This window comes from Cucurbita pepo, chromosome LG03, assembly GCF_002806865.2.
Source record: "Cucurbita pepo subsp. pepo cultivar mu-cu-16 chromosome LG03, ASM280686v2, whole genome shotgun sequence".
In the NCBI taxonomy this organism is placed as follows: Eukaryota; Viridiplantae; Streptophyta; class Magnoliopsida; order Cucurbitales; family Cucurbitaceae; genus Cucurbita; species Cucurbita pepo.
In genome coordinates this window covers 12,407,342-12,427,166 of record NC_036640.1, presented here as the reverse complement: position 1 = coordinate 12,427,166, position 19,825 = coordinate 12,407,342, and the positions used below count along the sequence as shown (strand labels likewise).

Sequence of the window (19,825 nt, the reverse complement as noted above, 5' to 3'; positions counted from 1 at the left end):
TAATATTAACCCTAAATTAAATACATTAATGAACCAAAATTGTATCTATATTAAGAAAAAAACGGAAAAAAGAAACGGCTTTCTTCATTTTAGGTCATAATTTCACTCCACATTTATAGAATAATATTGAAATAAATAGCATACAAGTATAAGAACAAAAGGATAATTAAATGCATATTATTAAGCCTTCATTAAATGATTATTGGAGATTCGAGGGACCCCAACATAATTGAATTTAAATGGTCATTTAAACATACATACATCAACCAAATTGAACGGTTTCTCCAGTGCTTTGTGAAAAAACCTGTGGACTTTTAAGAACTCTGCCTCTAAAAAAGGGTTCCCATCAAAACAAGTGAAAGATCCACCACCAAAATACACTATTATATATAAGTTACAATATGACATTGAATTAGGTTTGAGTATACACATACAAGTAAAGATAAAACAGGACTTTTTAGCTATCTATATGTTCGGTCGGTCGGTCTTGAACCAACAAAAGCGACTCCTGACTGGTGCCTTACTACACTAATCACAAATCATGACCTGCAAGCAAAACTTCGCAACAAATATAACAGCTACACTAATCACAAATCATGCATTTTTTAGCACTGCTACTAGAATCAGAAAAAATCAGAATCAAATCAAATGCCACAAAAAACAGGTTCAAAAGGATGCAGGTTCAAAAGGATGCAGGTAAACGGAAAAGACAGTACATCCTAGTTCCACGAAACAAACCCGTTTCGCTACTATATCTAAAGAACGTTGAAAACACAGCAAAAGTCAATGGCATGGCATTCCTATACCCTGCGAACATAGAGTCTACTATTGTGTGTGCCATTCATCAATCTTTTGTCCAATTTAATACCACCAAAGAAAAAAGAAACCAGACTCTCATCATCACCATATGTTGATTCCATCTTCAATTAAATTTGGCACCCACACACTCCAAAATATCCCCCCACCCCCCACCGCCCGGGTCACTCCTCCTCTCACACAAATGGAGGGTCAGAATATCAATGCTCACAACTGAAAGAAACTTAAAATTTGGTTGGTTTCTCAATGAAGGCAAAACCTCTGTGAGTTTGGTACCCCACACCAGTCTAAGAAAAAACTCTAAAGCTCTGTATAATGGTAAGACTTCAAAGTTCGATACCCCACCAGTCTAAGAACAAACTAAAGCTCTGTATAATGGTAAGACTTCAAAGTTAGATACCCCACCAGTCTAAGAACAAACTAAAGCCTGTCAGTATCAGATCAGAGCATACCAGTAAGTCATAAAATATATTGAATAAAAGGCTCCAGTACATCTCTAGTTAAGCCATCATCATCAATCAACACTCCAAAGACTTTATCAGTACTAGAAAGTATCCAAAAAGCTTGATATTTCTTGCATCAAATGATCACATGGGCAAAATTTACTTGAATTCAACTGTTGGTCTCTCAGTCCTACAAACCATAGAGGGGTTCCAAGACTGCACTAATCCATCAAGGCATCATAAGAAGAATATTCAATTTCTTCACTTGTGACCCCCAAACACCACCTTCCATTTAGGGAAGTGTTCTCAAGAGAAAAACATAAATGCAACTTATGAGAATATGCACAATCAGGCACGTCTTTCTTCACTTCTGAATATGTCACAAGTTCCCTTACATGGTCCAATCCAGAATTACAAATATCAAAAACCAAGGTCTTAACAACTTAACCAGTCGGGTCCATGGTTCAATACATATTCTAGAAATAAAGTTCGAGGCTGTTAATCTTCATAAAGTTTCCTTCCCACAACTGTAGGCAGATAATGTACGCTTCCAAACATTGTCCACATACTATAGGAGCCTCTTTTTCATATCAAGTCTGTTCCATAAACAGATAACTTGTGACCATATTGTTCCACTTCCACCAATCACTCTTCTTAGAAAGAAGAAGGGCATTCTTCTTATGGAGAAAAGGTCTCCAACGTAGAAAGTGCAGGAGGGGAAATAAAAGGAAGAAAGAAGAGAGAAGAGAAAAGAAAGAAGAATCATGGCAAGAATGGAACGATGAAAGAGCAGTATGACTTGCATCAATAGTATGATCCAGACCCACCGCTGCCCATATAGTTTCCGCCTCCTCCCACACTACGTCCAGGGTACATAGATGAGTAAGAGCTGCTACCCGCCTATAAAAAGAGACATGATCAATATTCTTTAAAAAAAAAAAAAACTCGAAATAAAATGTTCACAAAAAAATTAATTCATACATTGCTACCACGAGTCATGTAATCCCCACCATAGCTGGACGAGTACATTCCACCAACGTCACTACTAAAGGAACCTGAACAATCAACGAAAGGATCATAAGCAAAACAATGTCTTGAATTTATCAACCTGAAACTTCCTCCACGTCTCATAGCCTGAAGGCCGCAACATAAACACCTAGTATAAACCCTGACCTGAGATGGAGCTTCGACTATCATATCCTCCAATATTTGATCTGCTGATCCTATCAAACCAGAAATCTGGGTCGGTAAAACAATAAAACTAGAAGCTAATAGTAAACTGCAACTGTATTGCATCTAATCTAATCGCAGACAATCTAAATCTTCCCTATATTAGTGTTCCAATGATGTGGGGAATAACAAACCTGCTGTCATAAGCGTCTCCATATTGAGAAGCACCAGCACCATAATCATAGTCCAAACGACTTCTTGATTGACGAACACCAGCATCAGCATAAGCTGGAGGCACATCACTCTAAAAAGTTGGCCAAAATAAGTTAAGACTACTAACAAGAAATATATGTAACTGTATCAAAATAATGCATATGAAAAATCTTACCAATGAGGAATATGGGCGTTTTGATCCTATTATAGCATCATAATCACGTGCACGTACATCCCGGAAGCTTGGAGGAGGGGGTCTCTCGAACCTTCGGCCATATCCATCATCTACATAAGCTCTCCTGGGTGCATCTCTTCGAGGTGGATCAGAGAAGGCAGCAGCACGTGAAGCATAATCATCTCTATAGGATGGATTTCTCTCAGGTACAACCCTGGAGGCATAGTCTACAAGCATCCTGCTTCTGGATGGATGCAGTTCCTCACGTCGACCATAATCCCTCTTCAAGCTACTCTTTGAATAAGAAGCAACTGTACAGAAAACAAACATCAGCAACTTGAAGTTGAATACCAAATTCAACGTCCGTATAAAAAGTATACATACCAGGAGGTCCCCTATCGTAAGACCTAGCTACGGGAGCAATTGGTCTTCCTCGTGCTGGCATTGCATTGACAGGACGTCTATCTCTAAGCCCACCTGGCCTCTTTAAACCAACAGGTGGGAGATGGCTGCCAACTCCTCTTACTCCACGAACAGGAAGACTTCGTGGACCTGGTTGCCCCCAAGAACCCCTTACTGCTCGTCCAGTTGCACGACCAGGCCAATAATCAGTACGACTAACATGTTTTCCTTTGCCCCTTTGCAAAGGCCTGGACAATCTAGCCCTTACTTTAGCCTAGTAGACGCAAATTGAAGAAGCAATTGTTTCAGAAACAGGAACCTTAGAAAGTAAATCCATTAATTCTGCAAAATAAATAAATAAATAAATAAAATGCTTACCTTGTTGTCCCCTTCACCCAGCTCTGAGTTGTTGATGCTTTTTGCACAGGAAACTGCAGCATCATGTGTGTCAAATGTGACAAATCCAAAATCCTTTCTCTTTGCCGAAGGCATATTGCGGGCAAGCTCAATTTTTTCAATCTCTCCATACTTTTTAAGCAGTCCTCGAACAAATTCTTCATCCCATGAGGCAGGGAGACTATCAACAAAAACAGTCTTAACCTGTTTGTGTGTCACAATAATAATTTAATATCATCGAACATTCTAACAGTGAGTGAAAACAGTATCCACATGTCAAATACCCCCACCCAGTCAACAGAACAAGAGAAATACTTGATAGCACAAAAAAATACAAGCATCATAATTAACCATATATACCAAAAACAAAACATTACTTGACTCAAATAATATTTCCTGAAATAACGACAAGTTCCACATTTTTATCCAAAGATAAATTATGATACTTCGCAAGCAAAAAATAATGCTAGCAATACCAATAATTTAATTCCAACTGGTAAATTTGTCAGAAAAATTAAATACCCAACACTTCATTCAAGAATATTAAATAGTTATCTCAATGCTAACCTGTGCCATAATTTCATCACCAGGATCTATAAAAGAATCAGCAAAAGACACTTTGGCAGGTCTATCAACTCCAAATACAACATCCCTTTTTTGTAGACGCTTGAAGGCATCCATGGCATCTGAACGCGATGCAAATTCCAAAAAGGCAAATCCACGATTTGATCCTTCATTATTACTATCTTCTACCAATGTCAGATCCTCAACATTATCAACTCCATAATGTTTCAACTTCTCCTTCAGCTGGTTCCAGTAATATCATAAAGTCAGGAAATTCAAAACTCCTTATAGCAAAAAAAAAAAAAAAAAAGTAGTCACTGATCACTAGAACTTGATAAACCCACAACTTACAATGTCCTTTTTCCATGTCTTGCATATGTTACCAAGAAACAGTGTGTCGCTGTCTTGACTTGGAGTCACACCGCATTGTTTCCCATTAATCTGGAATTTCATGCATTTAAATATAATGAACTTGAGGGGGTATGTCCAAATCTTTACCATTATCCTATGTAAACAGGAAAATATTCAAAAATGCTTAAAATACCACTGGGTTCTTTAGCTCCGACACAGCACGCTTTGCCTCTTCCACCGTAGCAAAACGTAAGAATGCAAAACCTTTATTCTTCTTTGTCTGGGGGTTCATCATCAGTCTGACTTCAGTAACTTCACCAACTGCACTGAAAACTTTCTTCAAATCCTCCTCTTTTACATCCTTGTCCAAGCCTCCAACAAACACTTCAAATTCTTTGCGTTTACGCCTCTCCTTTACAACTTCATGATGCTCATCCTCATCAACATCAACCATCCCAGCATGATCACGGTCTTCACCAACTTGTTGATCATCATCCTCTCCTTCGAGATCCTCCTGAGCATCGTCAACATCATCATCACCCATATCACCCTCCTCATGGCCCACATTGTCCACAGGCTCACCCTCTCCATCTACCACTTCCTGAACAGCCTCCTGTTCAATTTCTTTTTCATCAAACTCAAAACCTGCATCCTCCTCAGGTTCTGATTCGGGATCATTATCTTCAAGATCCAAGCGCTCATCCTTTCCATATTCTTCGTCCTTCACTTCTTCTTCATCTTCTGAAACGAGATGTACATTGAAGATCTATCCCAGTCAACAATTCACTCAAGAAAATACACTGGGTATTAAAAAAAGTAAAAACCAAGCATAGCCCTGGAACTTGGGATAGAAATATTCCAACTTCAGGCCAAGTACCCGCACACCTTATACAGACAAAACCTCAATAATATGAGCTAAGGGAAAGAGGGTAAGTTAAGAAATGAGATTCCACCTAAAAAACATAAATAGAATGTAACACAAGTACACATAGTTCTGCGACGATAGCAATTTTCACGTCTCCATCCTCAAAAGATCATTTTAATTAATATTACCCCTGGAAAACTAGTACTTTCATCGCCATATAAGTACATCCACCTTAAGCTTTGGGAAAGAAGGCACTTAGGAAAAGGGTGCAAGAAGTAATATCGTGTCTCAAATTCGAACTACGGAATATAATTACTAATACCCATCAATTAAACGTACATACAGAAAAGAAAATCAACGATTCCCAACCCTATTGCAAACGTTCTCGAAATCAGAGGGCAGTACTTACTTTTAGGAGGAGCGGACTGCTTCGATCTAACTTCGTGCGAAGGTTCAACCTCCTCGACGTCTATGGCAATCGGCTGTTTCTCCTCGACAACTACCGGTTTATTCTGAATAACGGGCTTATCTTCGACAACAGGGCTTTTTTCCTGCACTGTGACTTCCTCACGAAGCTCCTTGGTTTCTTCAACCTCAACCACCGAGACCTCCTCTACCTTCGCTACCTCTTCGACAACCTCCCGTTCCACCACCGGCTCCTGCTTCTCCTGCTTCTTCGGCGTACCTCTGGTAACCCTCCCACCTCTCTTCGAACCTGCCGACGCCCCCCCTCTCTTCACCGTCCTTGGAGGCATCTCGAGAAATTCGCAGAATTATCAGAACAACTACAGAGATCTGAAACGTCGAAGATGTACAACCCTATAAGCTCTGAGAGATTCAAATCGTGTGGTGGAAATACGAAATCTTTTCGGAAATACAAGCGCTTCAAAATCGTAAGATTAAAGAAAAAAAAGAAAGAAAAAAAACCCTAGAAACAATGGAAGAGAGAGAAGAAATTGAGCATATATAGAGCGGTGGAAAATTAGAAACCCTAATAACGAGGACGTGATTTATAAGCCAAGAGGAGTTACTTGTCTGTGCCACTTGGTCCACGCCCTTACCGTGTGACCGTTTTAATCACCGTCTGATGGCGCGCGTATGATATGATGCGTTTTTTTCTTTATTACTTCAATTCGGTAAAGGATGATATATATTTATTTTTAACTTGCTATTTTATTCAACAAAACAAAATATTAATACTAAAATGTAGTATTAGGAAAAGGAGGTAAATAAAGAACTGAAATGTCACTCGAACCTTGAGTTAGTTGGTTCTTCTAAAATGTGTTGAGGCTCGAACCCTGAGTTAGTTGGTTCCCTTGAAATGTGTCGAGACGCAACAATCGACTGGACATCCAAAAGTAAAGCACTGAAACGTTTCAGTACGAGCCCCAAAAACAGTATCAAATCGAGAGGCAAATCCTGAATGCTAGATATGACCTCAAAATAAGAGGTCAAGGCCGACAAATGAGATGATGGAAGATAAACTTCGTCGTTAAGAAAAGAAAAAGAGGCATGTGGGCCCGAGGAATAGAAAATGGAATAAGATTTTAGATGGGGTCAAGAAGTAAACGTGCTTGATTTTTGTAGTTTATAAACACGGGTTATTCTTTTTGAACCAAAACGTCTTTAAATATCTCTCATTCGGGCATTTTGAACAATTAAGCTCGATAACCATTTTGTTTTTTGTTTTTTTTTTTAATTAAATTTTCTTTAAATACTTATTGAATTATATAATTTTCTAAAAAGTTTATAGAGCTGAGATAAGGTGAGTGCAAGTAAAAGCACTTTCTAATACATCTCCTTACAATCACTCCCGAGCACTTTTGAGCCGATCTGAAGCTCAAAAAAGGGTTAAAAAGGGACTTGCATTGTTTCGAAGGCCATGAACACAAACGCCAAGAAATCCAAAGGAATTTGGCCTTTTTTAAGAGAAAAATGGTCAGCCAATGAACTCACCCACCAATCGCTCCAGATACTCAAGAGACTCCTTCGCGCTCGAGACGCCTGATCCTCAAGTTCATCACCCTAATATTGTTGGTTGCTCGTCCTCTGGTATCAAGAAAAAGGGTTCTTACGCCACCTCATCCTCAAGCTCATCATCCTGATACCGTTGCTTGTCCTCTGGTTTCAAGAAAAAAGAGTTTCTTAGAGTTCATTCGCTTCTAAGACGCTTGATCCTCAAGCTCATCACCCAGGTACCTTCACTCGTCCTCTAGTTTCAAGAAAAAAGAGTTCCATTGCCCCTGAGACGTCTGATCCTTAAGCTCATCACCCTGGTACCATCACTCGTCCTTTAGTTTCAAGAAAAAAGAGTTTCGTCACCTCTTCAGACGCCTGATCCTCAAGCTCATCACCTTAGTATCGTCACTCGTCCTCTAGTTTCAAGAAAAAAGAGTTTCGTCGCCCCTGAGACGCCTGATCCTTAAGCTCATCATCCTGGTACCGTCACTCGTCCTTTAGTTTCAAGAAAAAAGAGTTCCTTCACCCCTTGAGACACCGGATCCTCAAACTCATCACCCTACTACCATTGCACGTCCTGTTTCAAGAAAAAAGAGTTTCCTCTTTCCTGCCATTGCTCGTCTTTTGGTTTCAAGAAAAAAGAGTTTCGGCCACCTACCCCGATAAAAACAGTCAAAGACAAGGATAAAGCTGCAGATGCTCAAGAGACCACCCAGCTACAAGAAGTTCAAACACCTGCTTCATCTTCATCTTCTTCTTCACAAAAACTTAACAGAAAAAGAAACTTAAAAAAAATCTGATTCTTTCTCACAATATGAACCTCCCTTCCACATGTTTGGAAGCTACAAACTGCAGCAAGTTCAGAAGTTTCAGACGGAACAAAACAAACAGGAAGAACAGCTTGTTGTTCTTCATGTTGAACAGATGAACACAATGAGACTAGAATTTGCAGAGAACAACGAAACTGAATAGTAATAATAATTTACCTCTATATGTGAAAATTTATCAAAGCTTTTGTTTATGGCTACATTGATTAGACAATCACAATCTAGCTAATCCAGTCAAAGATGAACAGAACAATGTGGAAGAAGAAAAAAAGTGGAACAAAACATGAGGAAGAACCTAACTAGGATCATTGTCGAGTTTCAGAACCTGATATTCTCTACAACTAATCATCTTTTGAGAGGAAGGAAGAAAACCCCATTGGAATTTGAGCAAATTGAGCTCAAAAATGGAGGAAGGGGCAGCCATTTTAGGCCTCTGGAGAAGGGATTCTCTTCGCCTTCTTCTTGTTTTCAGTAACTGCCTTGGCAAAAGCCTCCACAATCCGCTGCTGTGAATCAAGAATCATCTCTGTTCGTTTGATCTCCATTTCCATTCTCATAGCTTCGATCTCTCTGGCCATTTCCATCTTCATCCGCTCCATTCTTACAAACCCATCTCCCAGTGTTTTAATGGCGGACACCATCTCTGCAACTGGATCTCCTTCCCTTTCCCTCTCCCCTCTCTTCCCCGTCACCGGCCTCATCGGATTTGACTCCCTCACAACTCTGGTACCGAAATTAACAGCGGCAGGGTTCATCCCTGAACCTGGATTTGAATTAGGGTTCATCTTTTGTTCAGCTTTTGGATAATTTTTCAACCCTGGTTGCGCTATACTCACACCAGTCGGAATTCGAATCCGAAACCCTCCCGCCGCGGCTCCATCTCCGCCACTTCCACCGCCACCATTATTACTCCCGCCACTGGTAATTCCATTTCCATACAATTTTCTCACACTCCGAGTCCCAGAAGCCCCAGCATTCCTAAACTCTTCGTACAGTTCTTGATCATCTTCATCCTCCTCCTCCTCCTCCTCCCCACCGCTATCCGATTCCTCCGGCTTTGCGGACGGCCCCTTCTCCATAGCATCCATTCGCTTAAAATGAACCCAGGAGGACGTAAATCGCGAAAGCGGCATAGACCGAGCCCGCTGAAGCTCAGTACGGTACCGCTTCCGGAGTTTCTCCATCTTGTGACGGCACTGCACGGCGGTCTTCGGCGGCGACGCGTTAGGGCAACGATGTGAAACGGAATCGGCAACATCCTGCCAGTGAGTGGCCTTGAGATTCCCCCGACGAAGGGAATACCACTTATCCCTGTAAGAATCGATGAGAGCAATCGTCTCATCGTGCGACCAGCAGGGAGGCGGAAGACGGCGAGACGAGGCCGTAGCCTGCGGCGGCGGATTGGACGGAGGAGGCAGAGGAGCTGAAAGCGGCAGCGCTTGAAGCGGATTGGAAGGGTGAGAAGAAGAGGGGGATCCATCGATCGGCGATGAAGGAGATCCCATGGCAGAGGAAATCATAAAGGATTCACGAAAAAGAATGGAAAATTGAGAGATCTGAAGAGAACCCAGAAAGGGGAAGGGAGTAGATCTGGGAGAGGAAGAGGGTTGAAGAAGAGAGAGCGGCGGAGAGAGAAAGAGAAAGAGGAAAGGGGGGAGGAATTTGAGGATGAGGCCACCGCTAAGGGGGGAGGGCTAAGGTGCGCCGGGGGAGGGAGGTGATAAAGTGCGCGTGGGGCGCAGGGGAGGAGGAGGGAAAGTAGTGACATGTCGAAAGTTGATTGGGCGGGGAGGGTGATGGGATGGTGGGCGATGGGCATGTAAGCCGCCGCCAAGGGTGGGGTGGGTGGGTGGGTGTGGGTGGAGGGATGGATGGCGTTTGGCGTGGGGACTCGCCACTGGGGGCTCTTTTTTCCTCTCTCTCTCTCTCTCTCTCTCTCTCTCTCTCTCTCTCTCTCTCTCTTAATCTTCACATGGGATTTGGCCTTGGTGGTGGAGCAATTTGGGGATTTTCAGATTTCTTCTCATTCTTTTTGCTTCCCATTTCTATATGTAACTCTCTTTTTTTTTCTTTTTTTTGTTGGATTCCTTTTAGTACCAAAGGAACAAAATTCTAAAAATGGGTTGATTTATGAATAAAATTAGGCTAAATTACCTTAATTATGTCCCAATTTAAAATTGTCTCCTACCACAATTTTATTTATAATATGTCTCTCTTCTCTTTTCTNGAAAGAGGAAAGGGGGGAGGAATTTGAGGATGAGGCCACCGCTAAGGGGGGAGGGCTAAGGTGCGCCGGGGGAGGGAGGTGATAAAGTGCGCGTGGGGCGCAGGGGAGGAGGAGGGAAAGTAGTGACATGTCGAAAGTTGATTGGGCGGGGAGGGTGATGGGATGGTGGGCGATGGGCATGTAAGCCGCCGCCAAGGGTGGGGTGGGTGGGTGGGTGTGGGTGGAGGGATGGATGGCGTTTGGCGTGGGGACTCGCCACTGGGGGCTCTTTTTTCCTCTCTCTCTCTCTCTCTCTCTCTCTCTCTCTCTCTCTCTCTCTCTCTCTTAATCTTCACATGGGATTTGGCCTTGGTGGTGGAGCAATTTGGGGATTTTCAGATTTCTTCTCATTCTTTTTGCTTCCCATTTCTATATGTAACTCTCTTTTTTTTTCTTTTTTTTGTTGGATTCCTTTTAGTACCAAAGGAACAAAATTCTAAAAATGGGTTGATTTATGAATAAAATTAGGCTAAATTACCTTAATTATGTCCCAATTTAAAATTGTCTCCTACCACAATTTTATTTATAATATGTCTCTCTTCTCTTTTCTCCCCGTCCTTCATTGTTTTTCGTCCTTTGTTGCTCTTTGCTAATGTCGATGGTTGCTTTATGCTCACTCACATCCCTTGATACATAACGGGAGATCCCCTTTTTGCTTTTGAGGGACTCACTCGTATCCTTTGGATATGGAACGATTGATTGTAACACGGGAGATCCCCTGTTTGCTTTCGAGGGACTCACTCATAGGCTTTGGATATGGAATGGGGTAGTTCTTGCTCACTCACATCCTTTGTAACACGGGATTCCATGCTATCCTTTGTAACACAGAAGATTCCCTGTTTGTTTTTAGGGATTCACTCACGTCCTTTGGATATGGAACGAGAGAGTTCTTGCTCACTCACATCCCTTGTAACACGAGAGGTTCCTTGCTATCCCTTGTAACACGGGAGATTCCCCGTTTGTTTTCGAGGGACTCACTCACGTCCTTTGGATATGGAACGAGAGAGTTCTTGCTCACTCACATCCCTTGTAACACGAGAGATTCCCAGCTTGCTTTCGAGAGACTGGCTCAAGTNATGGATGGCGTTTGGCGTGGGGACTCGCCACTGGGGGCTCTTTTTTCCTCTCTCTCTCTCTCTCTCTCTCTCTCTCTCTCTCTCTCTCTCTCTCTCTTAATCTTCACATGGGATTTGGCCTTGGTGGTGGAGCAATTTGGGGATTTTCAGATTTCTTCTCATTCTTTTTGCTTCCCATTTCTATATGTAACTCTCTTTTTTTTTCTTTTTTTTGTTGGATTCCTTTTAGTACCAAAGGAACAAAATTCTAAAAATGGGTTGATTTATGAATAAAATTAGGCTAAATTACCTTAATTATGTCCCAATTTAAAATTGTCTCCTACCACAATTTTATTTATAATATGTCTCTCTTCTCTTTTCTCCCCGTCCTTCATTGTTTTTCGTCCTTTGTTGCTCTTTGCTAATGTCGATGGTTGCTTTATGCTCACTCACATCCCTTGATACATAACGGGAGATCCCCTTTTTGCTTTTGAGGGACTCACTCGTATCCTTTGGATATGGAACGATTGATTGTAACACGGGAGATCCCCTGTTTGCTTTCGAGGGACTCACTCATAGGCTTTGGATATGGAATGGGGTAGTTCTTGCTCACTCACATCCTTTGTAACACGGGATTCCATGCTATCCTTTGTAACACAGAAGATTCCCTGTTTGTTTTTAGGGATTCACTCACGTCCTTTGGATATGGAACGAGAGAGTTCTTGCTCACTCACATCCCTTGTAACACGAGAGGTTCCTTGCTATCCCTTGTAACACGGGAGATTCCCCGTTTGTTTTCGAGGGACTCACTCACGTCCTTTGGATATGGAACGAGAGAGTTCTTGCTCACTCACATCCCTTGTAACACGAGAGATTCCCAGCTTGCTTTCGAGAGACTGGCTCAAGTGAGCACGAAAGGAGGGAGCAAAAGAAAGAGAAAAAAATTAAAAAATAAAGTCAACTCCTCTCCATTAAGATATAAAATAAACCATTTTCTTAAAATTTAGATTAAAATGTAGGGTTTGAAAAAACAAAATAAAAAATAAAAAGGTTATAATTATTTAATGAAAAAAGTCTTCCCAAATTCTCCAACGACTCCTCTCCACCCGTTTACCAATGTCACCGAGACAAATAGTTGGTAGCTTTTATTTATTTATTTATTTATTTATTTATTTTTAGCACAGAAAATAAAGAACTAATAAGCTCAAAGTCAATCTTGAAGAACCTCACCGGTCGATTACACACCAAAAACTAACCACCATCTTCATCCTCTACCTCCGTAATCTTCATCTCCAATTCTCCACTTCAATTCGGTCTCCGCCGCTTTTGGTGATCAATTCAGATCTTGATCCGCCGTCGTTCACGGCTAATGGAGGCAGCTGCTGGCGGCGCTGGTCCGGCGCCGTTTCTCATCAAGACCTATGAAATGGTTGACGACTCCGCCACCGACGAGATCGTCTCATGGTCCTCTTCCAAGAACAGCTTTGTGGTCTGGAATCCCCCTGAGTTCGCTCGCGTTCTTCTTCCTACGTTTTTCAAGCACAACAACTTCTCCAGCTTCATTCGGCAGCTTAATACCTACGTAAGTTTCTGGAAATTCCTCTTTCGCTTCGTGTTCTGATTTCGTCGTCTTTGTGATTGGAGTTTCTTCCTCCCGTTAATTGATCGTTGAGTATGTTCCTTACTGCGTAATAATGGTTTTATTGCTGTTTTTTCTCCCTCATTTACATAATATGCATATGTGTTTAAACATAATACATTCATCTCATGCGTTTTAGCGATTCTTGATTGTTCTGTATTCATTCCAATTCCAGTTGTTTCTGTATTTACGAGCTTCAATTGATGTAACTTGTAGGGATTTAACTAATTACATATCACGAGTTGCGTTGATAAACCAAATTTCGTTTGTTAATCATATTCTGTTACGCAATCTATTAGCTTCGAGATTCTCAAATCGCCTCCTTCTTTGGGAAGTTTTCTGAGAAGAATTTTCCAACAGATCTTTCTAGTTGAGATACTACAAGAAGAGAATTCTCTCCACTTACGCTTGCGCTCCTGCTCCCAATTTGTTATTACTCGATTCATATATCAAGAAATGGACCTTCGGAGGGAATGATTTTTCCATCTGTCATGCTAACATCTCTTGAACAGCTACTGTTCTACACCTATTTTACAAGAAAATCATATCATTCTTTCGTTTTGAAAAACTGAAGTGACTATGGGATTAAAAAGTAGCATGAACTTGAGAGGTTTGAAAATTTTGTTGGCAGGGCTTTCGAAAGAAAGATGCTGAGAGGTGGGAATTTGCCAATGAAGATTTCATAAAGGATAAAAAACATCTGCTGAAGAACATCCACCGTCGGAAACCAATTCACAGTCACAGTAATCCTCAAGGATCTCACGTAGATCCAGAGAGAGCTGCTTTTGAAGATGAAATAGGGAGGCTATCAAGTGAAAAAACAACAATTGAAGCTAATATCTCAAGGTTCAAACAGAAAAAATCGAGTGCTAAACTTCAGTTGCAAGAACTAACGATGAAGGTGGAAAGCATGGAAAAAAGGCAGAAGAATTTATTGGCTTTCTTAGAAAAGGCTGTTCAGAACCCTTCTTTTGTTGAACATCTTGCTCGCAGGGTCGAGTCTATGGACTTTACAGCATTTAACAAAAAGAGACGACTGCCTTCTGCTGATCATTCACAGCCAGTCGTCGAAAACAGTTTCTTGGATAGCCATTGTAGTTCCAAATCTGAGCCTGGGAATATTTTTCATCAAGATTTCTCACATAAGCTGAGATTAGAAACTTCATGTGCATCAGATATTAACTTGATTTCATGTAGCACTCAGAGTTCAAATGAAGAAGGGGGAAGTTCACAACGAAATATGTCAAGAGCTGTCCAAGAACATCTTCATTTTGCAGCTGAAACATTAGATCTCTCAGACACTGGGGCATCGTTTATATTGAAGAGGGATTCATCTTTGACAGGGAAATCACCTAATGACAAGAGCCCACTTCTGCACTTATTGCAACCATATGTTAGTTCCAAAGAAGATGGAGATAGTCACATCTCCTGCCATTTGAATCTCACCCTGGCTTCTTCTTCGCTGCGAAACAACGACACTGCTTGTTCGGTTAGAACGCCACAACTGGATCAGAATGTTAGAAAATCCCCAGATTCGAAGGTAATTTCAAATGGAAAAGAATCAGATATTAGACTGGGTTGTCCCCAAGACACCTCAATGAACAATCATGGACCTCCAGCTGCTCCTATCAGGGTCAATGATGTTTTCTGGGAACAGTTTCTTACCGAAAGACCAGGTTGTCCTGAAAGTGAAGAGGCAGATTCTAACCACAGGGAAAATCTATACAAGGAGCCATATGATGGGAGATCAGGCCTATCTCTTTGACTATACAGGTAATCCCAAAGCTTTTCTGACACTTTATATAGGTTTCTCTGTTTCATAGTTAGTTTTGACACTCAGTTAACAATAAGTGAATTCTGATTAGGATTTGCTGTTACTTTCTCTAGTTTCTTTGTGATTTTTCGGAGTTACTCGTACGCTGTTGCGCGAGATCTTCTGTTGAGGATTGTGGGAGTGGAGTCCCACCTCGGCTAATTAAGGGGTTGATCATGGGTTTAGAAGTAAGGAATATATCTCAATTGGTACGAGACTTTTTGGGGAAACCAAAAGCAAAACCACGAGAGCTTATGCTCAAAGTAGACAATAACATACCATTGTGTAGATTCATGATTCCTAACATCTTCGTGGTACACTTACAACCGTGCTTAACCGTGCTTAATGGTGTTCGTTCATGAGAGTGATTAGGAAGGTCAATTTTACAACTTATTAAATACCTTAGCTTAGAGATGACTTCACCACAACTTACCTTGAATACTTCATCTGTATATTCATGGAAAATTTTGCTAAGAAACACACACACGCACATGTCTTTGCTGAGTTGCTTAACCATTTTGGATGTTGAGTGCATTCTCTGGAATAAACTGTCTTGGAGCCTATGAATCCTCTTTATTTTTCTTTAATCATTTCTTTTTAGACGTTTGTAATTGCTCGAGCTAGTTTGCACCCGTTATTATACAAAATTTAGTTATCGAAGAAACTTGTATGATATTAAATCTTTAATAGACGACTAAGTAGCTTGAATGTATTTCCTCTTTCTCTATTTACATCGACTTTTATTGACCACTAGACCAAGACGTGGTAGTTTCGTCTTTGTTCATTCTAGTTTCATGATAAACAAAGATCTACACTCGAGTTGTTGAACAAGCTATGTTAGCTAATGATTTAATATCAAAATTGATGAAACGTCGGTATTTTCGATGAGCATGTCGATAAAATATGAATATGGACATAGAGATAAAATATGGATACAGCCCCTCTGACCCCGCCAAAATAGTAACAAACCCTAATCTCGAATGAGTTAGGATCATTTTGTTCACCCTCCTCGGATATCAATAATTATTTTTTATTGGTAGAATGTGATAAGTCATTTTCCAAATAAAAAATAGTAATAATCCCAAATTATTTTCTTGCCATTTGAAGAAGGAAGCATTAAAAATTACGTTTATTTACGTGAAATTAATAATTTGAATTGTTAAAATTGATATTTTTTTTCCCAAGTCGTTTTGATTAGTTTAATGGGCCGAAAAGTACAACTGGACAACTTGGTAAGTGGGCTTCTATTTGGGCCTTAAACTGAAGCCCACGATTGAACCGTAAGCCGTCCGCGTAGCGTACTCTACGAAAATATTTCACCTTATAAATAGTGAAAATTTCTATTCTCTCTCACATTCCCGCCTTCTTCATCTTCAATGGCCTTTTCTTCTCTGTTTTTCGTCGGTTTTCTTCTCCGTTTCTACCGCTTAATCTCAGCCTTCTCTTGCTAGGATTCTTAGGATCTGTATCACGCTTTGATGCAATTTATAATACAACGCGGTCCAATCGAAATTTCAACGTCATTGAAGTTCTTCTGCCTTACAAGAAGGAAGAGGTTAATTATGTAAAATGGTTTGGGCGGGAAGTTGTTGGCTGAGAAACTCAGAAGCTGCGCGTACCACTTCAATTGAGTTTTCAGTCCGGACCAATTGATAAATTGAGAATACTGTAACCTTCTCCAGTTTCGAAGATCAGAGGTAAAATTGATTAAGTAATCGTTCTTAATCTGTACTTTATCGATCGGTTAGCTTAAGCTTAACTGTGATTCTGATTGCTACTCCCTTCTCTCTTGATTTGAACTGAAAAAGTTACAAATGCATTAACATCGACTCTTTCAAGCTTTATTTCTTGCCACAACTTTAACATATCTGCATAGGAATTCAGTTTTTGTAGATTATTTTCTTGATGAGGCGTCTTTCTTTGTCGCTTGCAACTGCACAAGCTCTGCCATGTTTTCGGTAGCGTATTTATGCTCAAAACGATCCCAAATTTTATATGATGTTTTTGTAGCGAATGAAATGATATTATCGACTTTCAGCATAAATTTTTATATGATGTTTTTGTAGCGAATAAAATGATATTATCGACTTTCAGCATAAATTTTAATAGTTTTGATATCAATGTAGATGTCTTTCTTAAAATTGATGATCTTACTTTTAATTAATCAATGTCGGAACTACCTTCGAGAGGAAGAACAAGTTCAGTCATTATAGATCCAATTAAACATTATGCTTATTCTCCTTTTTACAAGTATTTGGACTGATTTCAGAATTTATTATGATTTTTCTCTAGATGTTTGCATTTTATGAATCTTTGATTTCCTAATAGAGCTTAAATTGAATAAGTACAAAGTATTTAAAATTTTTAATAGAGCTTGAAAATTTTATTGATATATCATTTGATTCTTTTAAGTATGAAGCCATGCTTATTTTTAGATGATCCATACCCATTATTACATTCCTTATGTTAAATTCGATCCCTACATTTGATTTAATTCTTTGGTTTTTTGCTTGCAAATTAATTCAGTAAAACATTGTGGAATTGACCTAACCCACTCTCCCAAACCATCCATAACGTCAAGGGAAAGGCAAATTGATTGTCTTTTGACCAAAATTGCCCCTTTTTGGGTTTTTTTTTTAATATTTTTTATATATATATTTTTTAATATTTTATATTTTAGATTTTATTTTTAAATATAAATATTATAATTAATGGTCGGGTCGGGTAGGGGATTTAAAAATCCATCGAAGCTCAGTGGTCGGGATTCCTGTCCATCTTATTCACTATGTAGTTCAATTTTTTTCTTTTCTTTCCAAGAAATTTAAATTTTATTTAGTATTTATTGAGTCGATTATAGATAACTAAACTAGGTTGATGTTTCTGGGGAAAAAAACACAGTTTTCTTTTATAAACAAGATCTGTTTTGTAATTTCTTTTAGAGTCCCGTTTTAAAGTATTTTTAGTAAATAAAATTAAAGAAATAAATGTTAATTTTGGTGGAACTTAATTTTTTTTAAAAATCTTAATTGGGAAATAAATCATTTGGCTACAATTTTTTTGACCGTACCAAATAGTAAAATGGTATTTTTGGAGTACGTGATTTTCTTAAGGAAATATAGAATAATTACTATTTTTTTCTTTTTTAAAAATTAGCTGCTTGCAATCCACGAGGAGGAAGGAATAAGTATCAATTGACTTGTCACAAAGAGAACTCTATTTCAAGTTATCACTTATCATACAAACACACTGTTGTCTCTCAAAGTCAGAACTATCTTTAAACTCATAGAAAAGAAATAGATTCCTTTTTTTTTTTTTTTTTTTTTTTTTTTTTTTTTTTTTTTTTTTGAAAAGTGAAATTTCTATGTTTATAGAATATGCTTTCATGTCATAAAATTATATGCAAAATCCTCGTCTGTGTGAATTCTGAGGAGTGGTTGACAATGTATAACAACGAACTTCTGTTGATAGAGAAAGGTTTCATTTTCATTTTAAACTTATGGGTTTCCATTTACTTTTGGTAAAACGGAGGCAAAAAAGCATTACTATTTATGACCATTCAACCAAATCTCACATTCAGAGCCCATATTGCTGGAGAAGGAGACGAAACAGTGAAGAACAGCTTCAAAATGCCAAATCCCACTCTCTTCTTCCTTTTTTCCATCCTTCTTCCACTTGTTTTCCTGCAGACCCATTTCTCATTCTGTGATGCGATTCTTGATCTTAGATCTTTGAAGGGCAGTGAAATCGATGTTATGGCAAAAGGGGTTTGCAATCAGAAGATCGGGGAGTGCCTGACTGAGCCAGAAATGGAATCAGAAGTCAGTAGGAGAGTTCTGATGATGCAGAAGAAGTATATAAGCTATGACACCCTTAGGAGGGACATGGTTCCTTGTTCAAGACCAGGCGTTTCATATTATGAATGCCATCCTGGTCCAGCAAATTCTTATGACAGAGGCTGCGAGGTCATTACCAGATGTGCTAGGGATGTGCACGACATAAACACTTGATGATGATGACGGCACTAGTAAGGTGAGAAATTAGAGTTGCTATTTATTTATTCTTTTAATTGTTATTCTTTTAATTGTTGGTCTTTTTTTTATAATGGTATATCTGGGTTTTAATGACTGTGCCAGTGTGGTGCATTGTTGATCTCTTGAGAGACTGGGCTTTCCTGTGGGGGAAAACCTCGAGATTTGACTCTGCTCTCTGGTTTTAAGGATTTTGTGGACTGGAGTCTGTGATTTCATCTAGCAATCCTAAATTTGGCCAATTGGGTCTTCATAACTGATATCCTTCTCTTCTGTTCCCATTTAAAAGAAGAAGAAGAAGAAGATAGGAATGAAGAAAGCTTTTCTTCTTAGATCTTCAGGCAACTTAGTTACTGGTTTATGAAGAAGAAGATAACTTGATTTGAAGTTGTGATAAGGGTTGGGGTTGAGTTGAGTTATGAAATCAGAAGATCTTTGATTGTCAGACGCTTTCATGACGTTGATTTTTCTTTTCTGGGTGTGATGGAATCCTAATAGATTATTAAAATTGATAAATCTACTGCGATGGAAGAGGGAAGTACTGATTTTATGATCTCGACTATACTAGAAATCATTAAGTGCTTTCCCTCCTGGTTGTTTTTTCTTTGCTGGAAATGGGGATTCATTGGTATAAGGAGGATGTAAAGATATGAAACGTGATATGGGGTGTGAATGTGCCACGTCGGTTGGAGGAGAGAACGAAACATTTTTTATAAAGGTGTGGTAACCTCTCCCTAGCCGACACATTATAAAAAAACTTGAGGGTAAACCCGAAAAGAAAAGCCTCAAAAGGACAAGATCTGCTAACGGTGTACTTGTTATGCTATTATAGTGCGACCTGTT

General features: G+C 39.5%; 4 protein-coding genes across 8 annotated transcripts; 2 read left to right on the top strand and 2 right to left on the bottom strand.

Annotated features, from left to right (window-relative positions):
- Positions 1-346: 346 nt before the first annotated feature.
- Positions 347-6,381, bottom strand: LOC111790024 (nucleolin-like). 2 transcript variants are annotated; one of them, XM_023670786.1, is made up of 11 exons: positions 5,805-6,381; positions 4,724-5,268; positions 4,531-4,620; positions 4,183-4,422; positions 3,598-3,819; positions 3,202-3,493; positions 2,818-3,128; positions 2,624-2,733; positions 2,433-2,482; positions 2,241-2,314; positions 347-2,159 (listed from the first exon to the last, which is right to left on the bottom strand). In XM_023670786.1, exons 1-11 carry the CDS (start codon positions 6,148-6,150, stop codon positions 2,064-2,066), a joined length of 2,376 nt encoding a protein of 791 aa, XP_023526554.1. In that variant the 5' UTR covers positions 6,151-6,381; the 3' UTR covers positions 347-2,063. The 2 variants fall into 2 exon arrangements, with proteins under 2 accessions (XP_023526554.1, XP_023526553.1); XM_023670785.1 differs by having other exon boundaries at positions 4,724-5,271; positions 5,805-6,380.
- A 1,918-nt stretch (positions 6,382-8,299) lies between these two features.
- LOC111791557 (trihelix transcription factor ASIL2-like) lies at positions 8,300-10,015 on the bottom strand. Its single transcript, XM_023672944.1, has one exon. The coding sequence runs from the start codon at positions 9,699-9,701 to the stop codon at positions 8,607-8,609; it is 1,095 nt and encodes a 364-aa protein (XP_023528712.1). The 5' UTR covers positions 9,702-10,015; the 3' UTR covers positions 8,300-8,606.
- Positions 10,016-12,697: 2,682 nt separating this feature from the next.
- Positions 12,698-16,437, top strand: LOC111789777 (heat stress transcription factor A-5-like). 4 transcript variants are annotated; one of them, XM_023670462.1, is made up of 3 exons: positions 12,698-13,084; positions 13,773-14,914; positions 16,415-16,437. In XM_023670462.1, exons 1-2 carry the CDS (start codon positions 12,872-12,874, stop codon positions 14,904-14,906), a joined length of 1,347 nt encoding a protein of 448 aa, XP_023526230.1. In that variant the 5' UTR covers positions 12,698-12,871; the 3' UTR covers positions 14,907-14,914; positions 16,415-16,437. The 4 variants fall into 4 exon arrangements, with proteins under 4 accessions (XP_023526230.1, XP_023526229.1, XP_023526228.1 ...); XM_023670461.1 differs by having other exon boundaries at positions 16,406-16,421; XM_023670460.1 differs by lacking the exon at positions 16,415-16,437 and adding an exon at positions 15,029-15,663.
- Positions 16,438-18,502: 2,065 nt separating this feature from the next.
- LOC111790305 (protein RALF-like 24) lies at positions 18,503-18,961 on the top strand. The gene has a single exon (XM_023671165.1). The coding sequence runs from the start codon at positions 18,503-18,505 to the stop codon at positions 18,959-18,961; it is 459 nt and encodes a 152-aa protein (XP_023526933.1).
- The last annotated feature ends 864 nt before the right edge of the window (positions 18,962-19,825 follow it).